The following is a 24,657-nucleotide window of genomic DNA, read 5'->3' as shown; positions in this document are numbered from 1 at the left end:
CACACTTCACATCCACTCCGATGCGAGGGAACATTCCAGTACAGTGACACCGTTAAAACAAGCCACTTTAAAATAACTGTGTGTGTGGGGGGGGGGGGGCAAAGTGGCATGTAGACGTGGACACATTCCACGTCTCCATGCCACTCAGCATTGTACATGCTGAGTGGCATGGAAAGCTTCAGAAAGAGAGTTTAGGAGTGAAATACGAGGCCTTGAGCTAAGACGACGAGGCAGCAGCATAACACAAGCTGTTATTGGCTGGGAACAGATGTTGGGAGAAGCTGGCATCCACCAACTACTCGTCATGTGACAGGAATCGAAGAGGAGCTCCGGAGACGAATCCGCGTGATTGTCAGGCCCGGCACACGAAAGAGAGAGAGAGAGAGAGAGAGAAAAAAACCGACCACTCTTAAACACACCAGGGCTGGCTTCCAAACGGTTGCGATGTCCCTCGAGACATCTGACCGCCTGAGTTGGTTTACAAGTGGACTCTATGGGACTGGGTGAAATACAATTCCACACCACTGAGATAACATGTTGCAGACTGCATGGACAGGAACACTCCATGTTTCCTTTCAAGAGGGAGAACAAGCCTAGATGTTGAACCCAAAGGCAACAGTCCCACCCACTCTTAGGCAAGCATGGAGGCATGGCACAAACACACACACACACACACACAAGGCAGTCAATTCAATAAACACTCCCCTTATCCCATACCAATGTAAGTTGCTACTGATAATCGTTCCCTTCCGAGATATAAATGTCACCTGATATGACTATACTGTACTGAGTGCTGACGTTACACCACGTCTAATCATGCTACAGAGCTAGAAACACACATGCGGTACAGACTGGAGGCCCTGTGTTGATGACAGTACACAGTGCTGAGAGATCTAGCAAGAGGCCTTCTTCCAAGGCAAACACAACAAACAGAAGAGATGTTCTTTGTCTAGAACCTGGCCAGCTCCTTGTCTGTCGTGGACCCTGGTCAGGAGAATACTTTGAAAAGGGAGGGTAGAGAGTTTAGTTCACCATTCTGTACTGGCCCCAACACAACAGCTCCATTCAACCAGCATTGCAGATGGAAAGATTGTTATCTACGGCACAGGTTTGTTCTGGCCATTTGGCAGAACTCACGGTACTTTTGAAACTCTTATACTACTTCCGTACAACCTGTAGGTTTCATTAAAGTAAAGAGTTAGCATCTTGTCCTCTAATCGTGTTTCTATTGTACGAGAGCAACACACACGGCACACACTGTGGCTGCTGGAGTCAGTGAGTTATCCTGGAGAGAGGGGAGGCCTTTTAGGGACCAACACGCCACGCGACGAGATCCAGGGAGAAGTATGTGTTGTCCAACGGTGCGCCGAAGACAACCGTTAAGGGGCGAGCACTACGTCAGTTTAATAAGAACATCTCACACAGGTTGTGTGCACGTCACACTCCCTCAGGAGGCGCCTGCCAGCCGCCCATAAACAACACCAGGGAGGCCTCTCCTTCCATCATGCACCGTCTCCCCTCTGCGCCACCAAACTTTGGGGGCAATTTTACAGAAAAATTACTCGGGAGAGGCCCGGATTCAATTCAGCGGGTTCATATCTTTCCCTCCTATTAAGCTTCAAAATGTAGCACTCTCCGGTAGGAGCCGAGGTATGGATACAACCGGGAGCCCTGGAGAGGAGAGGAGGGGGGAGAGGGAGGAGAAGAGGAGAGGGGGATGGAGGACAGGACAGGACAGGAGAGGAGAGGGGGAGGGTGGAGGAAAGCAGCGGGAGGAAGGCGAAGGGGGAGAGAAGAAGGGTTGGGAGGCAGAGGAGAAGAGGTCGAGGCGAGGAGGAGGAGAGGACAGGAGGGGAGAGGGGGGACTGGGTAGGCAAAGGAGGAGAGGGGGAGGAAGGGGGAGCAGCAGAGATGGGAGGAAAGGAGGACCAGGAGCTCGGAGGAATTCACACATCATATTACGGCTAATCGCAATCCGCAGAGCATCAGCGATATTTTCATCATTTCTGTCAAATTCAGCTGACCTGTCTTGGTGTGGCGACTAACAATCTGGGCCATTTATTGGCATATTGGCACAGGGTGATAAGGCTAAAAACAACAGCAGCTAGCAGCTGGGCCAGGGAGATGGCCTGATAACATTGATATGTGCTCCCACACAAAACACCTTCAGCCATATCTGCTCTCTCTATCAAACTCTTATTACAATAAAAGCGTAGTGGGTTTTTCACTTTCTGGGGAGAGCAAAGGAGGAGGGGTGAGGACACATGGAAAGGAAGGAAATATAGAAGAAGAAAAAGAAGAAGAGAAAGAAGAAGAAGGAGGGAAAAAAATCAGATGTAACGTTTCTGAGAAAAAAAACAAGAGGGGAAAATACATAATTTATCACTGCATTATCTGGACATCCAGGCAGCCTAATCAAGAAGCTCTGAGTGACTATTTTTGCCTTATCATCCAAAGTGCTGGAAACGGAGAAGGAATTATCAGCCAGCTGCAGATTGCTGGGTTGGAATTTTAATGGTAATAATCTGGTTTCTGATGGTATATCTCCTCTCCTTATCTATCCCATTATCAGGTCTTATCTCACCAGTCATCGGAGCAAATTAATGGTGCTCTTTCAGCATCGCCTTTTTATCTGTGCTCAGAGAGCACCCAAGGGGAAAGAATAAGCAAAATATTAAAATACTGCATAAATCACAATTTTAGATAACAGTCCAATGTATGCAGTGGGGTGGGGAGGGGTGGGGGGAGGCGGGGGGACTGCGCCCAACAACCTTTTTGTCCTTTAGCATGACTGTCTGTGCTGACTTTCTGTGCCTGGCCTCCCTGGCCCTTCCAGTGCTATATAGGGCTAGGGGAGATCCAGGCTACCCATGACCTTTCTGATTTCTAACTGGGGCTTTATTTTACACACACGCTGAACACACACACTCCACATTAACATGATCTTACACATGACATACTAATTCCGATAAGCTCGGGTCACAGCAAGTGAATACTGGTATCAATGCCTCTCTCTCTCTCTCTCCCTCCAAGCTTTGCTTGACAACAAAATGTTGAGGCTACCTCTGGATTGGTCCATTTATAAGTGTGTCGTCATAGAGTGGGTGCTCACTTATTTTCTGCATGGGTTAATTACACTTGCATTGCTCTGAGATTCATCGACACATAGCTCCTTTAAATGTCTGATTGTGGCACTACAGCAAAATGATTAAACTTGCTCCTTAAAATCGTTCCGATCGTTCCAAGATAAATTTCATACACCCAACAGGGTCACAGAATAATTAAATTCTACAACCAAAAAAACAAATATGTTTAGGTGTTTGAAATCATTAAATTAAATGTACTTTAACTAAACTGGTTAATCCCCCAAAAAAGACACACAAAAAACTGTTGAAAATCAATATTAAATTTACACAATCAAACACAATTCAAATAATGATGATGATTTGCTCAGAGATAAACAACAGAAACAAATAATTTATCATTGACTCCATCTCTAAGGATTAAAGATCAATCCTAAACAGACACACAGACACACACATGCAAACACACTCACACACAGGTACAGGCATGCACACAGAGACACACACATGCATAGATACTTTCAAGCTTTAGTGCCCAGACAATATGTCACTATCAACAATTGCTGAAACAAACAACAAATAACAGCTCATGTTTTTATGTGTCTAGCAAAAATAACTTCAGCCACATAGTACTGAGAGAAGAGGACTATCAGCCTAACTACATCTACAAGCACCCACATGGTCTCATTCCAGCTCTTCAGATAAACCCGTCACTGACCAAGCACACAGGTTTCTGCTGCACTATAATGACAACATAGAGACCCTGTCCGCTTACTGTATGCTATGTGTGTGTGTCTGTGTGTGTGTGTGTGTGTCTTATTTTTCCTACAGGCCTTTACTATAACTATAACTATACTATACTATAACTGGGGCGGCTGTGGCTCAGGGGGTAGAGAGGGTTGTCTGTTAATCGCAAGGTTGGCCGAAGTATCCTTGAGCAAGACTCTGAACCCCAAGTTGCTCCCGATTGGCAGGCCGGCGCCTTGCATGGTAGCTCGCTGCCGTCGGTATGTGTGAGTGAGAGTATGAATGGGTGAATGAGAGGCAAACATTGTAAAGCGCTTTGAGTGCCGCTAAGTTAGAAAAGCGCTATATAAATGCAGTCCATTTATAACTACAGAAACATGAACAGGATTGGATTTTTCAACATGTGAGTACCACTGTGTATAAAAGAATGGTGTACTTACACAGAGCTATACATTACATTTACATTTAGTCATTTAGCAGACACTCTTATCCAGAGCGACTTACAGTAAGTACAGGGACATTCCCCTGAGGCAAGTAGGGTGAAGTGCCTTGCCCAAGGACACAACATCAGTTGGCATGACCGGGAATCGAACTGGCAACCTTCGGATTACTAGCCCGATTCCCTCACCGCTCAGCCACCTGACTCCTGACACCTGACACCTGACCTATAGTCAATTAAATTATGATTAAATCAATTGCATTTTAATTTAAGAACGCCTTACATATTGTGACTTAAATAACCATTGAAATAAGATATACAAAGTACAATTTTCTTGAATAAACACAGCAACAAATAAAGTTTTAGAGTACAAAGTACAATCAACAACATTCACTTGTTTTATATCCTGATAATACAAAGCAGAGTATTCAATACATTAATATTTAGCAACAAGCACAGTTTGCACAAATCACACAAATGTATAATTGCCATATTGCAACATTCTTAAAATGTAGCATGTGGAATTATTAACTCACTAATATTAAGTCACAAAAACTTTTACTATAATACTGTGTGCATGTTTCTGTGTGTATGGGAGAGAGAGGCAATGAATGTGTGTGTGTGTGTGTGTGTATGTGTCTGTGTGTGTGTGTGTGTGTGTGTGTGTGTGTGTGTGTGTGTGTGTGTGTGTGTGTGTGTGTGTGTGTGTGTGTGTGTGTGTGTGTGTGTGTGTGTGTGTGTGAAAGAGAGATGTGTATTTTACTTTGATTATGTTCAAGTGTGTTCAACAATTCTGAATGTCATAACACTGATATTATTATGTGTTAATTAATATGGTTTGCATCAACAATTACCCATAATTTCCCATCGTAGTCCACGATGTTTTGACACAATGTTTGAATAATTCTGTTAACGTGTTCTTTCAATTCCTCTAACTGATCTCATAAACATAAAACATGGTGGCTACATTTTTCAATTGTATGACAAAATGTTACAATATTTATTTATGTAACTAAACGTTTACCGTCTCCCACCTTGACAATATTATGACAACATCAAATCCGTTAATTAGCTTTGCTTCCTCTCTAGTAGCCACCTCCACCTTTACCAAGAGTAAAGCTTTTGTATCTTTCTCTTATAAAAGTTGACAACACCAGGACAACTTTTGACTAAACGTTATGTAATTCTCACAATGGATTACAAAACATTATTTCACTGCCAAAAGTCCAAACCAAGACAAAGATATGTAATTACAATAGCAAGAATACCGTTACCTATACGCACCAAGCGCTATCAATTTAGCGATTTGGCAATTGTCCTCTCCCAAGTAACCCAATAATAGCACAGTAACTTACCCAATTCCACGAACTGAAACTGGCTTTAAGCGACAATAATAAAAAAAACACAGCAAAACTGAAATAAAAACTTACGTTTAATTTGCCGTGGGTTGCTCTGCTTCCTTCGGGACATGCCTACTCTGCGCTGGTCAGACGATCCAGGTGTAGCACTGATAGATCGATAGGTTTTGGTTCATCCAAGCGCCGGTAGGGTTAGTGATGGAATTGAGAAAGAAAAGGTGACGAATTCTGGACACTCTTTTTCACACAGTCTGTCGCTCCGTCTCTTTCCTTTATCTTTCTCTGCTCTTGTTGGCTTTCTCTCTAACCGTCTCACTCTCTCTCTCTCACTCACTCTTTCTCAGTGGTGTAGTGCGAGATGAGGCTGCACTACGCTGCGATCCACACGGAACTGACTGAGTAGGTGAAAGCGTTTCGCGCTTTTGTTTGAAGATAAGGTTTGTGCCTCCCCGGGTACCGTAGAAACAGCGTCTGAACTTGACTTGGCAAGTGCTTCCAAAATATTTATCAATATTAATACTTACTTTTGGAATTATAAATTAATTATTAAAGAACGGTGTTGTTTACATGCAAACCAATATAGACCACAACCCACACCAGTGAACTTAGGCGCTTTTTATGCATCATGTTTCATCATCTTAAAAGGATAAGGTCATGATAGCAGTGTGCTATTGATCACTGAAGGCTATAGGCTATGGACCAAGGATACACAGCGAATCCATGGTCAGATTGTTTTCCTCTAACATGAGCAACATCGTTTTTCACAAAGTTGGCCTACAGTGTCAACAATGTACAATTTAGGTTTAATAACTATTTCTTCAATGACAGTGAGGCTAAGTTGACTTATTTGTTACAACAAACTGACAACTGTCTCAGCCTAGCTAGGCTACTCTAGTTTTCTTTTATTATATACTTGTATGCCTATACAAGTATACCATAGGCTGCACACACCGGTTATGCACAAACCAATCTACATAAATTGATCCTGTCAAATCAGAGAGTGACTTTTACCAATTAAAATATGCAGTGTTTGGTCGGCCATTTTGTTTCTGCTCCTGTTTTTATGATGGTTGTCATCATCTAATGATTCCTGTAATGCTTGGTCATGAAAATTACTTCTGTCATAGTAGCTGAGTTTTTGGGTATAAACAGGACAGGTGTTTTTTATTTTTCAATTTACCAGTTCAACTGCCAAGTAAGACAAGCAAGTCTATTAGGTTATTTTGTAACCTGATTCCAGAACACTGGGCTGGAATAGAACGATGGAACATGTAATAAAGTTACCAGTAACTGGCAAACGCTGAAGCTCACTCAAAAAGCAACTGCTTCACCTCGATTGCCCCTAGCTCTTTTTCACTTGTATCTGTTGCCAATGGGAATATTTCCTACACTATCTTGTTGACAGCTTTTGGAAATATTTCAACTACAGTAATGATCTGAAATACAAATGATGGACAACTTGTTAGAATCACATGATGTTTATTTAGCTCATGTATAAAAGTAAGTCACAAAGAGGTGAATGGGCAAGATAAACTGCTTTACCATAGGGATAAAACACACATGTTCTATACCATATCAGACTTATCATGCAATGTAATCATACTGCATTTCACAAAATAAACACCCCAAAAAGATTCTATAACATTTTGAGAAACAAGAAATACTTTTCTTTCACTGTCCACACGATGAACCCAACAACAAAATCAATATGTGTGGTAAGAGCAACACAAATGTGTATGGTGAGAGAGTCAAATGCCAACTGAAGATTCATTTAATGCCACTCCTAAATCCCTGTGGGCCGTCAATGTGGTCTCTGCTGTTTCTGAGCCTCCTTGGCTTGTTTGAAGCTGGCTTTGATTGACGGATACAAATCTGGGAGAGCAACACAGAGCTTCTTCAGTGCCTGGACCAGATGGCTGTGATAATTAACATGATACTGTTTCCTTCGCAGGGGGAATCATTGACCCAATGTTCATGATATTAATAGGTAAAGGTACATATATAGTGTGCATGGAGGATGCAGTGCTTCAGTAATCACATTAAGAACGAAAGGTTGATTCGATGTGACGCTAAATCATTTGATTACGGCTGCCAAGTCACATTAAGGTAGCGTGGATCTCTAACAGGTGACTGTTGGTGGGGGTTGGTAGGGATCTTGCTCGTTTTACATTTAGTCAGTTTTCATTCTTGAATAATTGTTTTTAACAATGCTGTGTTTCCGTCTCATTGGTATGCTTGCAAGGTGGCTTCTCTGAATGCATGGTTCAGTTACAATGCACCTTCTCAGCAGGATTTTCGATTCTCCATCTTAAGAAATGTTTTGTGTCACACATGGGTTTCATGTGTGACACCTTTGAGCACCATTTTAAACCATGTCTACAAGTGGCTACAAGATCCACTGGTCGTAGTGCCATGTACATTTATGGAATGAAACACACACCCACATATTTGTAAAACATGTTAAAACAGTAATGACCTGAACCTGTTGGTTTACTGAGAAATAGTGTGTTAAGGTATTAGGATCCCTCGATAGCAGTATCAGCATTTTTAAATCAGCTGGTCATGTGGGGGTGTGGCTGTAGTGATGTCACTCTCAGACTGACAGTGATTGGCTACTCCCCATCACGCATCAGAATTGACTAACGTATGATATCTAAATAGTTTTGTTTCAACCCCTGAAATCAGTCCACAAACAACTCTCAGCAAACCTTTGTCCTACCGAGTCCTATGATTAGAAATCCATCCCCCCAAAAAAATATCTTAAATGTATAGTAAATGTATAGCATAAATATAGAGTATTTTCCTTTTCCCCTTCCCTTGGACGAAGGTGGAGGTGTTGGATGCGACAGATCACCCCCCCCCCCCCCCCCCCCCGGGCAGAAGCTCCAGCAGCAGCAAACAGATGTCTGAGATAGTGCCCACTCCGCTCGCCCCCCTGCCAATATCATCCCAAGCCCCCCAGGACTCTCCGCCAGGCTGCTCGGTATGTCCAGGGACACACACACACACACAATACAAACACATGGAGTTGCATGTACACACATACACGCAATACAAACGCGTATACTTGCATTCACACATACATACACATACATACATACACAAATACACGCACCCAAATACACACATTCATATTTGTCCGCTTACAAGCACTTATGATTGCAGTTTAGCTTTGGAACAACACATAACGTTGCAAAAAAAATGACACCAGGAAAAAGAGAGAGAGAGCAAGTATCTAAATACCACCCAACCCCAGAGCATTTTAAGATTAGACCCACAGTTGTGTTTTGGGGAAGTGATGAAAGCACTAAGAGAGAAAGAGGGATGAACACATCATGCCCCTCCCTGTGGGAGTGTGTAAATCTGTAAATAAAGGAGTGGAGGAAGAGAGGGAGGAAGAGGAGGAGAGCAACACAGGCCAGCGGTGTCCCTTAGTATATTCTTACTGGTAATCTGGGGGTCTTTTCTTCCAGACAGACAGGGGGAGATTGGCTGCCTCGAGGGATTATGGGCCTCTCTTCAGACTAGGACCAGGACAGGGTCTCACAGATGTACTTTCAATACTGATACAGGGGGGCTGAAGGACAACAGTGTGTAAAATGAAATTGAGATAACATGGGATTACTAAAATGTAATCTAAAGTGTAACTCACCTCAGATTATCTCTGATCAATTTTAACTGTTATCAGAAGTTAATATTGTTCTTATATATACTGTATGATTTTACCCCCACAAATACATTATTTGCTTTCAAATTAAATGCAGTAGTATATACTGTTACTCTGGCCTGAAATTATTTGTTTATACAAATAATATATGCAATTAATTTGTAAATCTTTAAAGAAAATATTAATGTTGAGACCTTTGCATGAATATTGAAATTAACACTTTCTACACATATTTGACAAATATGAACAGAAACATGAAGATACACTTCGTATATGCTCATGCAGTATGTAGCTACAGAAGACAGTACTTCCTCAACCTCAGAACTGATTCAGAAAAAATGTACACTGTAATATTTGATTTATTGTGACATACTACTTGTGGAGGTGGACATTTGACAAAATATATACATAATTAAATAGATTATTACAAGATTTTCACACAATTAATAACAAATGTAGTCTATGTTGATTGTCTATTTTTTTTTATTTGCTTTTACACATTATTGAAATAACAAGTAACATTTTTCAAACTGATCTTGTATCATTTATGTCTTTGCCCATTTTATATGGAAAATGGTCCTTTGCGGTTATCACAACATCAGTGTTTTACTCGTTTTTAAAGATATTATTTGGCCAGACAGTTTATATTACAAAACTGTTTTAAATCTAGTATAAGAAATCTCTTGGACTCAATCATACAATCATAGTTACGACTTCATACTATTGGTAATTTTTTGTTTAATTGTTGACCATTGTAATTTCTGCATATGCATTGGCTACTATACAGTTTGTCTAGCTTTAACACTCGCTATATAATAACACACTCTAATGGTTTTATTTTGTGAGTGTGTCTGGTGGTTCATTACATATACAGAGGCACCAGTGCACAGCAAAAAAGGAAAAGGCATCAATATATTCACAGAGAGGCAGGTTGTAGACAGCTTAGAAAATAAATCTACATCTGCCAGGCACCATGCAAATAGCACAGCCCCATCCTTAATGGTGAAACCATCGATGAAAACAGATAAAAATATTAAATATTCAGTCATTCCTTTCACCCGGTATCAAAAGCGTCCAGATGTGGGGAGCTGAAGTTGTTATCAGAGAGCCCAACGACAGGCATTGAAAGAAATTCCTCTGAATTTCCAACCATATAAAAGTATTTTACGGGATGCAAATGAATGGTAATTTTGACTATGGGGGAAAAAACATGCCAATAAACCCTATCATTGGGTGAAAAAACTCCACAAACAGGAGGCACTTTCAATTTGATTTGCCTGTCTTTTTGTGTTAGATGCTTGCGATTGCCGCAAAATTAATCCATTTAACAATCTGTGGCTTAAATTTTGGGATTTCCAGTTTATTTTTTTTAGAATATCAATAAGTTCCAATTGAGGAGAGGATTCTTTTGCAATTCAGGCATGTGCAGGCGATAACGCCAGAGTTGGCATGAAGAGAGGCAAAGATGGATTAATTATGCAGAGAACATGGAAATTCTGCTTATCATCGCTTAGCAAAGGAGCCCAGCTCACATAATCAGAAAACGAGGATGAAAAAAATAACAATGCACTGGCACCTTCCAGCCCATCATCTTACAAGTTAGATTTTTCCTGTAATTAAAAAGTAACATACAATTATATTCATATCTCACATGCAGACCGTAAGTGGGTGTATATATTAAATAATTGCGTTGGGATATAAAGGTTGAGTAAGAGAGAATAAAAAAGTAAAAATCTGGTTTCACTGGGGGAAAGCTCCCCTGGGTTGGATTGAACTCCTTAGAAATCCAAAACTTAAATTATCTTTGAAAAGCCAACAGACAAAAGCTAAGGAGAGAGAGAGAGGGAGAGAGACAGAAGTATGTTTACTTGCAGTTCCAGCTGCTTCAGAAACACACCCTTGTGCATATTCATATTGCAAATTAGAATCACATTGTCCATAGGCAGCCTCAGCCTCACAAAATCCCCTCTGAGAGTGCATGATACTTTAAGATATACTGCATTTTATTTTTAATTGTAATTGAACCTATGATTTCACATACTCAATACATACTCGAAGTGTTTTTATTTCACCGTTCTGTTTACCCAGTTGGTCTTAACAACTGAACTGCAAGATTGGATATTGTTCTGCATTCCTCTCTCTCCAGGAATCTCACAGAGTGAGCATCCTTGTTCAGAAGACAGTTATGTGACAAAAGAAGGGCCCAAACACAGGTTTTTTGTATGGCATGTATTATCATCTGAGTTATATTGATCTTATCGACGGTAACCCAGAACGTCCTCAAAACACCACCGCTGCAATTCACAACCCTTTGACACCCCCAATAGTTGTCTGACTTTCATACCCGGGTTTCAATCACATGCAAATACCTTCTATTGAACCAGTAGGGCGAGTTTCAGGCAGAGCTATCTCTGCATTCTAGTGAAGATGGTTTGAAGCTCTCTTCAGAAGAGGTTGTCCTATGATCAACGTCTGACCCCCTGCTCTCATGGCAGACGCATGGGCTGGGAACCTGGGTTGGAGCCCTTCCTGCTGTACGCGTTATTTCCTTGCACATCTCTATTGTACCACTAACTCGGTGATTGGACCATACAGAAGCCCACGGAGACCAGAGTGCAGTATTGCATTTCAGTCTCTTTTCTGACCTTGATGCCTTCCTTCTGACCCAAGCAGCAAATCCTCCCACTTTCACCTCACATCTTTTCTTCCCCCTCTGTGACAGCGCCACAGTTCACTTGCAGATTCCAGCAGCTTTTCAGGAGGCCACACCTGTTGCCCGCGCCTTGATTTCTCTTTTTGATCATCCGGAGCCCATCGACACAAAGGAGCAAAAGAAGAGGCCAGAGAAAGAGAAGGAAAGGTAGAGGTAAAGAGAGAGAGAGAGAGAGCGCGAGAGAGAGAGAGAGAGAAAAGACAGATCCTTATCGTCACCCTTTCCCAACTGGACAATGAGGTTTCTCCAAACCATTCAAATGTATCTGCAGAATGCTTGAGTGATTCATTACAGGAGATTCCGAAGTGTGACAATGGGTCTGAGAAATGAGTGATGCTATCTGTTTCCTGATTTCATTTCCCTGATCCTCCTTATCCCCCTGGCCCTGTGTACCTCAATTAATTAGAAAGCAGGGATTTCTTCTCATCAGCTGATGGGTTTCATGCTCCGCTCTGTCACAAATCTCCCGCCTGTTCTATCTCCTCTCTCGGACGGTCTCACCCCTCCACCCCCACTTCCCCCCCCCTCCCACCCCCCCACCCCCCAACGCGCCCACTTCTGGTTCGGCTTCCATTTAAACCATGAGACAGAGGGGGGTGGCTTTGGCGACTCATAAATATTTATAAACCGATTAAGAAAGAATAATAAAGTTATAAGACAGTGGTTGGTTACCCTTGAACCTCGTGATGGATGGGCGGCCAAGGAGGGGAAATGTGATCCGGCACTTCTGCATCGTCTTCTGCTCTTCATTATAGGGACTTATACAATGTTATAGGGACTGCCCTCCTTATTTCAGGGAAGAAAAAGTGATATCGTGAGATTACTTATATTTAACTGTAAGGATTTTCAGATGAAGGGGGACCTACTTACTGACTTTCTCTCTGAATCAGTTGTCGTTAATTCTACATGAGAATACTGTTTCATTTAACGTCTGATATTCAGAACTACAGGTCAACATTTGGTCCTTTACAGGAGCAGGGAGGTGAGCAAGCAATCTTACAGACAGTATAGTTTCCTGACCATTGTGATGCAACCACAGTTGAAAAAAAGAGAAAACATCTTACAAGCAGAAAGTATTTTGGGTGACTCTATAAACTCGAAGATTTTAAAAGTGCAATCAATTATATATCACAACCGGCTCAGTTAAAACCTCCAATTTTCCTTGTTGTCTTTATGACCGGAGGGGTGCTTGAGGGTGAAGGGCCTCCATTAGCTTGTGTACGTGGGTGGTGCTTCTACACCCTCCAACACTGCAAGGAGCCTGATTGGAGAGAGAGGACAGGCAGAACTGCAAGCCTCTTGTACACAGCCCCACTATTCTGAATATATACACCGAAGTTGATTCCTCTTGATTCTAAATCTGTTTTGCTTTTTGATGATCATTTTGAAAATACTTTGAAAAAATGTACTCTTTTTACCGTATCTAAAGCCACTGATTTCATTACCTGTTCGTTTACAAAATGTGTCAAAGTTGGAGAAAAAAAATCACTTTTACAGTATGTGAAAGGCATTAAATAAGGAGGCATATAACAAACAACAATCACTTTACTCCACAGTGTGTCTGCATGGGAAATAGCTTGGATACCACAAATGCTTGAGGCGAAGAGACAGTGTAACGTTACTGAAAACCTATACCCAACGTGGTGGAGAACAGTGGAGCACCTGTGAGCATGTCCTTGTATGCCATCCATACAGAAAGGAGCCCGCAGAAGCCACTTAACCTCAGATGGTGTCTGCTCTGGTAACAACCTCATCTGATATCCCAGGCATGGCTCTGTACAACCGCACACTGGGACATGACTGGGCAGAAAGAGGAGCCTCTCCGTCTGTAAAGATTAGGTTTGGCAACTTTCCTCCCTCTCCTCTGGCTGTCAGAACGGCAGGGCGAATAACACTGAGATGCTCTCGGAGATGACAGATGAGATCTGCCTCTGTGGGCTTGACGTGGAGCTGCAGGTGATAGGCGATAAGAAGGGCGGGGGCCCCCGTCGAGCCCTCGGGCCTGGCCTCCGCCTCGGTGATGTCACGCCCACAGGTGGCGACCGCCCCCCCCCCCCCCCGCCCTGACACCCCTCCCCCGTGTCCCTTCAACCCAGACAGGAAATAGCGGGCGCTGTGAGGGCCTCACGCAGAACTTCTATCTCCCTCCATCTGCGCGGTCTCAGGCGTGATGATCTTGGGCCGCAGCCATCGCAACCGTCATGCCATTTAAGAAGAATGGAGGGGAGACTAGGGGAAAAAAGATGAGAGAGAGAGGAAAAGCTTTACAGAAGCTGTAAAGCGTTCTGTTTCTCATGGTTTAGCAAATCTTACATATCGCTTCTTTTTTAAGTAAACACTTTGAGAACTATTGATCTAAGGTGAGATTAAGTTCAAATCGCGTCGCGATTTTCAGCATAAAAAACACAGAATGGTTAACCATAAAAAGGTTTCATTTACTTTCGTTTATCTTGCAGTCAAGTCCAGACGTTTGGTGGTCCCTGATGCAGGTGGTCTCGTTCTAACCATCTTATCTGAAATATGCACCTGTACAGGTCACTCTCCACCACAGAAACAAAGAGAGAAGCGCTGTAGTCCTCCAACAGCCTCCCATCCGTTACCAAGTAAAGAGTTAAAAGAGAAGAAAACGTCCAGTGACCTTCGTAGCACACTTGCCAGCATCTTCTCTGTGCTCCCAATTCCCTCCACCTCCCTGTCAAAGACCGCTCTTCTCCGATAGGCCCTCACGTTTCACACTTTCACAATCCAACCCTGGGAGTGAGGCCCTTGAGTGACGTATCGCTCCGAGACGAGGGAAAGTAAATATAATGTTGGTTGTCAATAATTAGGGATGTTCGGTGCTATTGTTTTCCATGCGTGTTGTCAAGGTGCCATTTTAGACTGTGCTGTGCGTCAGAGATAGCGACTGTCTGCACGGTGTGAGGACTTTGCAGCTCGTCCGTGCTTTCATGTCATGAACAGACGCATACTGCACATTCAGTCTCAGGTGCTGGATGAGCGTTTTATCGAATTACTTCCTTTAATATACAACCGTTTGTGTCAGTAATGAGGTTCGTCCATAATGTTCAAATTCAATTACTGTAATTATATGGATTGGTCTACAAACAAAGAGCAAAAGGTGGAACCCTACAGGGCCACGTTTAAACATTTTATCCACACATTTAGTCATTTAGCAGACGCTCTTATCCAGAGCGACTTACAGTAAGTACAGGGACATTCCCCCGAGGCTAGTAGGGTGAAGTGCCTTGCCCAAGGACACAACGTCAGTTGGCATGACCAGTAATCGAACTGGCAACCTTCGGATTACTAGCCCGATTCCCTCACCGCTCAGCCACCTGACTCCCCACACATACGCTTTAGTAAATAATTGACTGTAGATCATAAAATATACATTCTTCATACAAAATTCAAACAAAGTGAAATCAGTGTGTGTGTGTGAATGTACATGTGTGGTCAGAAAAGAAAACTAGAGCTTTTATGTGTTTGCAACATGTCTAGTCTTACTGGTGTAAGGGGGTGCTCGCTAATTAACCCCAGTCTTGATAATGTGCTTAATTACTTCATACACTGATTTAGCTTCTTTCTGGAGGTTAGCCCTGCTCAGATTGAAGAAATAATCTCACATGCCTCAAAGGTGTTTGAGCCGAGAGGGCAATGCAGCAGTGAAACAACCCAGACGACTGTGGATTGACTTTATGATTACTACATCGTTGACATCAGCAAAGAACGTTTGACTCCCCGCCCAGAGAAGAAGGCACTAGGCCGGAGAAACGTTGATTAAATGAAAAAAGGAGGGGGGAGGGGGTCGGAGAGAGGGAAAAATAACTTGGTGTAATTTTGCTCAATCGCAAGATTGGCCAAGTGTCTTATCAGACGACAGACCTCTCGTCACCTTTACATTTCTCCTGGCTCATGAAGAGACGATGGCGTTTGATAAAATAAAATAAAGAAGAAGAAGAAGAAGAAACTGTTGCAACAAATGTGGTGGAATGAGACTCTGATCTCCTGGTTGTGATACCTTGAGATGCTGCGCAAAAACGTTTCTCATATTTTCATGTTCTTTGAATTAGTTTTGAAAGATACAGGGATATGTAAAATACCAATTCAGATCTGGGGGGTTTTAACTCACATCGAATGAAGAATTATAAGTTTAGCTTTAAACCCAAACACAACAAAGACTGGAACAAATTCTTTCCAATCGTACATGTACAATTTTGTTTGTACACATACATTTTTATAAATTGTATTGTAAGCATATCTAATTAATCAACGCGTGTAAAGAATTATATTTTTCTCATCAACTCATAAAAACTCTCAAATAAAGAACCTTATTGTATAACTACATAATGACTTTGGATGGTAAAATGATACATACACACACATTTTCCCATCTATTTGTTTTGTTTTGGTCAGTGAAGGTGGCACCTGCTACTTCCCAGTTAATAACCTTTTTAATTTGTGACTCAAACCTATTTAAGGATGAACCCTTTCACAATTTCTTTAATTTGTGATGTAATTTCCACCCCATAATTACAGTTCCTCTCCTCACATTTATCAGTCATTGTACCTGCAGTGAAAATATTAGACCTTGACTCCACTTTTGCGGAATCAAAACAGTATTTAATTTGATGTCTTTGGCTGTCCAACAACATTGTTCGAGGGATGTAATTAGGACATATTTATCATTTTTTATTTGGGGGATATTGCTAGGACATGTGGGACCTTTATGATAAGGCAGGGGGAGAGAAGGGGAGGAAGCGTTTGAACACCGTTGCCCAGTATCTCATGGTTATGTGAATGGCTTTCAATAAAATTAATGGTGTTGGGGAGATTGAAGTGTTGTCATGTTAGAGCAGGATGCAGATGTGGTCTGTGTTGCAGCCAGGTAAGGAAACAGTCATTTCCTATCAGCTCATGGGCACAAAAAATGACCCAAAATAGGAATCTGGTATGCTGGAGTCGGTTCCTATCCCCCCCCCCACCCCTGTTTGTCCCTCTCTCTCTCCCTCTCTCTCTCCCTCTCTCTCTCTCTCTCTCCCTCTCTCTCTCTCTCCCTCTCTCTCTCTCTCTCTCTCTCTCCCCTCTCTCTCTCTCTCTCTCTCTCTCTCTCATTCTCTCTCGCCTTCTCTCTTTCTGCCCCTATCCGTATCCTTTTTTCTCAGTATTGCAAAAAAAATACAAAAACAAACGATATATATGGATGTTGTCATTGTGAATGGGTATTTCTGTGAAGATATACAGTCTTGTTTCAGAGTGAGTGAAGACAGCAGGCTCTACAAAATGCCCACCACGACAACAGAAGTAGTCTTCTTCTTATTAAAACATATGTTATGCTGAATAGAATCACCAAAGCAGTTTATTTCTGTACGTGTAACCTACAAAATGAATAGTTTCCGAACTCAAATGTTTTATGTTTTCCTGTGTTGTAATGTTACTTCCAAACACATGTCAAAAGGATCCATCACAAGATGTACAACCACCTTTAGTGTTTACAGTGTCCTCTCTCTTTCTTATTGTGCTAGTTCATTTGGAAATCCGGATCTGAACTCACATGAACAGCAACATAGGCTAGACAGGAACTCCTCAAAGAATGAGAAAGACCTCTTGAGGTGGGCGGGGGGGTGGGGGGGGGTAGATTTGAGTCTGTGTACAACCTGCTGTATACTTTGCTGTCAACACTGAAGGTATTTCGAGCAAAGGGAAATTAATTGCGCAGAGGCCCGAGAATTAGTTTTCATGTTGGGTGGGTGCTGCTTTTGAGTGCCAGGACTGGAGAGCACAGCTGTGGGGGAAGGCTGGCCGACCCACCGCCTTCTGCCTCTCCCATGCCTTGCTGCACAAAGCCAGTGAGAACAACAGCCCGAAGGAATACTGGCCACAGAGAGAGAGAAAAATGGAGAGGGAGAAAGAGACAGAGGGTCTCTCAAGCTCACAGCCATGCATTCAACTTCCAAAAGGCACCCTAGACAAAACTGTTGTACTTCATGTGTTCAATATATTGTATATTGCATATATTATTGCATGAGCATATTCTATTGATTACACACAATAGTGCAATATGAGATCGGGAAGTCTAGTTATTTGTAGTACGTGTGCGCAATATGCCTCTCTGAGAGAAGACAGTAGGCCCAAACAACCTAGAAAAGCTCTGCGCAGGGAAGGTGCAAAGTTAACCAGTAAACAAGTTATTTTAACCTGTGTTTACAACTGCTGGTGATGAGAAATAAGGTCAAGCATGTAGTAAGTGACTCCCCCCCCCCCCCCCCCCCGCAGTCTGCTGCAGTGTGCTCTCTCACTGTACCCGGCTGTCGAAGCTTGGCCGTGAGAGATGAGGGAGATAGGAACCGTGGAGGTAGAACAGCGCCTTCACACCGCCACAATTACAGAAACCCTCATTACATTGCTCACTCTAACTCAAACACAGATAGAGGCCCCCAAAATTATGCGCCGGCTAGGAGGAGAAAGTGGCTCACTTCTGTTTGCTAAATTAATCGCTTCCTAAATGGCTCCAGGCCAGGCAAAGTTAACATTTGCAGTTTCAAAGGTTTTCAGCGCTTGCAATGAGCCATGAAATTACTGCATGCCGTCGAAAATGGCAGCTGATGAAAAGCCCAAGGAGCAGGTCCCACAGGCAGAGAGCGCTTGGAAGTGAAATCTTCAACACAAAGTCTCATTTCTGATGTGCATCGTGGTGAAATTCAGAACCAAACTTCAGAAAATACCCATATGCGAGAGTGAGACGGGCCGTGACAAGACAGATGAGGAACAGCTGTTTCTGGCCGCACAGCTTGGTCCCGCAACCGTGGAGACGAGGGATGGGGGGTACGGGGGAGGGGAGCAGGGCGGAGGGCTGGGGGGGGGGGGGGGGGGGCAGAGGTGGGGTTGGAGAGGCATAATAATGATGTTGAGGTGCTCACCTGGAGCCCAAACGGACCGACCCATATTAGGTTTGATTAAACCACGAGGGGGGATGCTGCAGATATGAATGTCGTTAACAGCTAAATGATTAAGGCTGGACGACCATCTTGGCAGAGTTCCATGCTGTGTTAGAGGCCAACTCCCAATGTTATCTACCATTTGTTCAATGGTAACTGAATGTCTGTGCCTTGACATCATTGTGAATCTACCACTCCAATGTAATTTATGGAATTAAGCTGCTGATTTTTTCAACCCAACTTTGCATCTATAATTAACACACCACAGTATTTTAACACAGCTGGGTACCTCGAACTAAAGGTGATTTTACAGATATGATATTGAAAGTTCGCCAAGAAATATTTGTTTGTCATCTACTTGTAAACAAACCTCAAAATATTTCCTCCAGACAAACATTTCATGAAAGCATAAACCCCAAAACTAAAAGTGCCAGCCACCATGCCATTTTACCCTTGTAACACCAGATCCCTACTGGCAGAACTGGAATATCATCACACAGAATGCTTCTTATCAGAATGTTAAGATGTACTGTATTTTGTAAATAATTGCTGGTAGTAAAAAAAAAAAAAAAAGGCTGAATATTCTATGTGTTCCTGTTTGATTTCCTATTCCTCTGAACTTGGCTGGCGCAGGCCTTCCCCAGGCCTACCTCAGAGATCAGCAGCCCCCACTGTGCTTTCTGCTGCTGGGTCCAAGTCTGAAGAAACACCCCTCAGATCAGTCTGGAGCTGCTGTGGCTAACTTGCTAGCTAAAAACTTGAACCAAGACTGGACTCCCAAGCTTTGAGTGACAGATGATCTCCATCATCTGTGAACATGTCTTAAGATAAAGTAGAACATCTTGAGTTTAATTTGGGAGCAGATTTGCCCAGACCTGCCACATCTTTCTGAACAATAAAGACATGATGAGTGTATTAGCTAAAGATGCAAATGTTCCCAATTCATCCGGCCACTCTACCACTAATTTAAGAAAAATGTAACCATGGCTATTTTAATTGAAATGTTAAATTAATTTGTAATTATTATTTGGTCTGAAATATGGGTCTGGAATATGTGAATATGGGATATCACCTATTACTGCTAATAGAATTTTTTGAGTATGTTTATCTTACTGTTCATGTATTAATGACATTTAAATATGTTCTGCCTCTAACGTAGAACATTAATACTCTATTGTTGGGTCAAAATTGGAGTGAGAGGGAAGTGTTGGATGTTTATAAATGAGAGATTAATTAATTAACGGATGCATTACATTTTAATGTGAATTGTTAACTGTCAGTGTTTTCTCATTAATATGGGGCCCTTGGGGATTCCATCCGCAGCACCCAGCCACCACCTGCAGGCTGCCTGCGCCGTGGCTATTTCATGGTGCCAGAGATTGACGGCTGACAAAGTAATTAATGATATGGAAGAATTAACCGTCTCTTTAGCCTGCGTGTGTGTGTGAGGAGAGGACAAAGGGGAAGCCTTCGCGTGTGGTCTTCGAGTGCAGTACCCGATGGCAGGAGTGTTTCCTTTTCAAACGGGCATGTTCCTTTCTGTAGTCCTCAGGATTCGGAGATTGGGGCGTTTATTTAAGTCCGACCACGGGTCAAGGCGTATTTGGGTGCTTCGGAAACGCAAGAAAACAAAAGGGGACGTAACGCACGTCGCGCTGTTGTGTTTCGACACGCTGTGTCAGTTTCCAGGCAGGACAAGCAAACCGTGGAGGTGGGGGGGAAACCCGCTGACGGAGCACAGCGCCACATTGTGGCGAGGGGCCGGAGGGCGCGCCGCTCCCTGCGCCACACCCGTGGTGTTGTTTAAGGCTTTGCCTCTGAACCCGGTGTCTCTGAAGCTGCCATCTCTTCTCCTCTCGCTCCTAATTACCACCGCCTCTCCACGGTGCGCGTGTACGCTCCATCTGTCCTCCCCCAACACTGACACGGTGGCTCTAATCACCTCCCATTACACTCCTCAGATGGGACAGAGCTAGCTTCCGCCACCGCCATCTCACGGCCTCCGCCGTACTCGGCCCGCAGTGTGCCAACCCCTCGCAGGGAGGCCGTCTACGAGCTGGCGACCGGTCGGTATGTTCCGGGGGCCGACGTTGAAACGGCGCCATTTCATGTTACAGATCTGTCGACGTGGAGCGACAAGATCGCCGCCAAATGTGCCGGTTGTGAAGTGCGAGGCACATGCTGCGTACACAGACCGCGCATCCTCTGTCGAGGGAGCCATCAGTAGTCGACATCAAACCCCCCCACTGGGAGGGGAGGGGGGGGGGGGAGGAGGACTGGGGGGAGAGGGGCAAGAGAGGGGAGGGATGAAGGTGTTGTTCTGAGAAGACATGTCCGAGGCACATAAGCTGCACCACATAGGTTTAAAATCACTGTTAGAAATGAAGACGGCTCCTGCGTCTCATATGGAGAGATGGATGGAGGTCTACCGTCCCAGGGCTCTGGATTAGTAAATCTTCAGCAGTGTGCTGAAATGGGTCCTCTCCAATTAAAAGAGATAGAAGGAGAGATGGGGGTAGTGGGGGGTTGTTGGAAACGGGTTTAGATTCTTTAACATGTTCCCTCAAAGCCCCCCCCCCCCCCGCCCCCCCCCAAAAAATGTCACTTTCTCACACGGCATGTCCTTTCAACAGCCCGCACTTCTGGCTCGCGTGGTATCCTGTCATTTTCACCCAAGTAGACACACGCTTTTCACTCTATGTGTTAAAGTTAGCTGGGCGCTGAAAGTTCCCCCTCGCTTTCTTCTAGACAGAAGTGTCGAAGCTTCTTGTGTCCGCCAGAAAGCCTCTCATCTTGGCGGAGGAGAGCGGGAACCCGAGGGAGCTCTCCAGCGATGACAGCAGTCGTGAAAGGGCAGATAAGCCCGTGTGGCTGGGCCTCCGATTGTATGTTCAACTCATTCTGATCCAGCCGCGAATCTAAGCCCCTGTCTCCCAGTCTTCACTCTCCAAACATTTGATCTTCTGCACGTTTAAAATCGCCTTAGAGATGATCCACAGGAAAAACTGAGGGGGAAAGAGGCTGTTTGTCACTTTGGTGTTAGCCGAGACAATCTGCATTGTCGTCTTAGTCTCTCTCTCTCTTTCAACAGAGACTGTGACTGACCAGGCCTTGTCACCCTCGTTTTTTGGACACAGACAAACTTTGGGATGAGGAAAGTGTGATCGTGTAGGACAGTCTCAATACCCACACAACCCAGCAGAGTGAGGACAAACCTGTTAGAGCTACACATGAAAAAAACGAAGCTAAAGTGAAACGAAAAACGAAAACAAACAAGGCTGATCATAAAGACCAATTTAAGTTACTCCGAGACAGATGATGTTGGCTAAGGTTACTGGATGTGAAGCCTTAAAAAAAATCTAACATCAGCTAAGGATCCTCTATTAAAACCAACCAGCTACCAGTAGACTGACAGAGTAGGGCAGAGGGGCATCACACATGCAGCTACCACAGGGAGCTACCTGCCATGCTTATTAGAGTGTGTATGGGGCCCAACACTTCCCTTCGCTTACCCTGACATTTCCAACAGCTCTGCGGTGTCCGTGGCTGACACCAGGTTCCGGGACCCGGGTGGTGTCACTTCCACAGCACCGCGTCGCCTGCACTACAGAGCGCCCCGGGTCTTAAATGAGATCCCTGAGGGGAAGAGGAGGGGGTTGGGAAAGGGGGGTGGGGGGGGGGTGGGGGGTCATTATCTTAGCCGCTAATGAACAATTGTATAATTTCTATCGAAAGACGCCTCAAGGCCTGCTCAGTCTTACCCCTATCTCCTCTAAATACTGTCATGATAAAGGCCTGGTAAGAGAAGACAGAGGGGAGGATGGAGGGAGGGGGGGAGGGGAGGGAGGGAGGGGAGGAAGGAGGGGGGGGGAGGGAGGGAAGGGAGGGGAGGAAGGAGGGGGGGGGGAGGATGGAGGGGGGGTTAGGAGCTGTCAAGAGGAGTACTATGGTCAGGAGTGTCGAGGAGGGAAGTCTTAGTGTTCTTTATCTTCCGTTTCCTGCTCTGTTCCTGGCTACATTAATAATCTCTAAGTACAGACAATCGCATACAGCCCGCTTGGAGATAAAACACGGATGACAAAATATCAACTTCCTCCCTACAAAACTCAAAGCCCCGTTATTAGAATATCAGCCCAGACAGTAATTAATTTTAACTTTAATTACTTGCACTGCTCGTGCTGATTAGATCACAGGTTGGAGATGGGTTATTAAAACAACTGGGAAATGTTCAATAGAAGAAAAAAAGAATATGTTAATTTCTCCAACCCCATCTCTTAACCTGCTTGTTGAGTGATGCAATTACATTTCGGAGGAGCCGACGGAGGTGATAAGTTGCAGATGAAGAAGACGCCGGATCACTCCGGAAGGAAGCGGGAAGTCAAAGCTGAAAGGCAAGGCACAGATACGGGGGCTGACGTTGATGATATCGTCAGCTCGTCGGGATGTGTTCTTATACATCCAGGACGCTCTCTTGTCATGGTATTAACTTACGGGAGGGAGAATCATGCTGACCATCAATAAACGGCCCGGGCTCCCACAGGCTTTTACTGACTTTCGATTTCTTGCCTGTGTACCTTCCCATAAAACTACTTCAGAAGACTCAATCTTCTTTCTTTGTACATTATGCATTTGACAGTTTTACAGAACACAACCTCTACTGTAAAACCAGTAGGCTTTTCCAATAATTTACAAGAGGGTTTAACAAAGACATTAATTATGCATATTGTAGTAGTTGTAAACCTAACCTCTACAGTAAATCCAGAAAGCTGTAGAGTAATGTACTTTAGGGTTTGACAAAACACACATTTAAAATATTGTTGATGGCAACAATACTCTTAGCATAATAACCATATAGTAATCAGCCAGACAATGTCCCTTTGTGTTCTAATCAAGTTAAGGATGTCAAATCTTCAACCTGTTCAAATGCTTTCGATTCGTTGCGGCTCTCCATTACTGAAGCTAAACCCAGCAGAAAACATCATGTCGAGGACGTTGCAATGCAAGCCAGCCGTGTTTTACAGACCCAAAAACAAAACGCGAACAGTAAAGAGCCTAAATCCGGAAGCGTACATCCCTATATAAGTAAACATCATATGGCTTTAGCGAGGAGACTTCTGACAGTCACACCAAAGGGTGTACACTGTATCAGAGTATTAACGCATTCAGCACTCATCTCGCTCACAAACATATGATTTATGTGTACAGTAGATCTGTGAATGACTAGGCCTGGCTGTTTTTTTCTCTCTCTATGCAGTAAATATGGTCTGTATTCATCCTTGTGGCTTAAATCTTACTTGGTGACACATCCAGGGTTTAATAGAGGCACTCATATCAGTTGATGCAATGCACACTTTTCTTCATCAATCAAATACCATCACACATGCTTTCATACTTCCTATCCCATATGCAAATAATCTGCCAGAGTGGTGTGATATTATGGGAACCAAGACAGGGTATTTGCTGTGGGATTACGGAATGAAAAATGCATTGCCGATATGCCATTTCAAATTAAACGCACGCCTTTTTCCTGCTATCTTCCTCAGATAGTCTAATTAATTTACTTCAACTATAAATACATATTTAGTTCCTGGCAGTGCGCAGGCCTCCGCCAGTATGCCGTTGTGGTATATGTGGAGGCTTCGTTATCCTGTGGTAGGAGGGGGTACGACCAAACTGGCTAATCTGAAAATCCCTGCCTCGCCATAAACAAAGTGA

General features: G+C 43.6%; 1 protein-coding gene across 1 annotated transcript in view; it reads right to left on the bottom strand.

Moving 5' to 3' along the window:
• zfpm2a (zinc finger protein, FOG family member 2a) overlaps positions 1–6,039 on the bottom strand; it is an 89,811-nt gene extending 83,772 nt beyond the window's left edge. Inside the window, exon 1 of the mRNA XM_062465139.1 lies at positions 5,700–6,039. Coding sequence (XP_062321123.1) covers positions 5,700–5,739 — 40 coding nt within the window. The 5' untranslated portion in view covers positions 5,740–6,039. The remainder of the gene's footprint in view (positions 1–5,699) is intronic.
• Positions 6,040–24,657: the final 18,618 nt, after the last annotated feature.

This window comes from Osmerus eperlanus, chromosome 7 (assembly GCF_963692335.1).
Source record: "Osmerus eperlanus chromosome 7, fOsmEpe2.1, whole genome shotgun sequence".
NCBI lineage: Eukaryota > Metazoa > Chordata > Actinopteri > Osmeriformes > Osmeridae > Osmerus > Osmerus eperlanus.
This window is presented reverse-complemented; position numbering and strand designations above follow the sequence as displayed.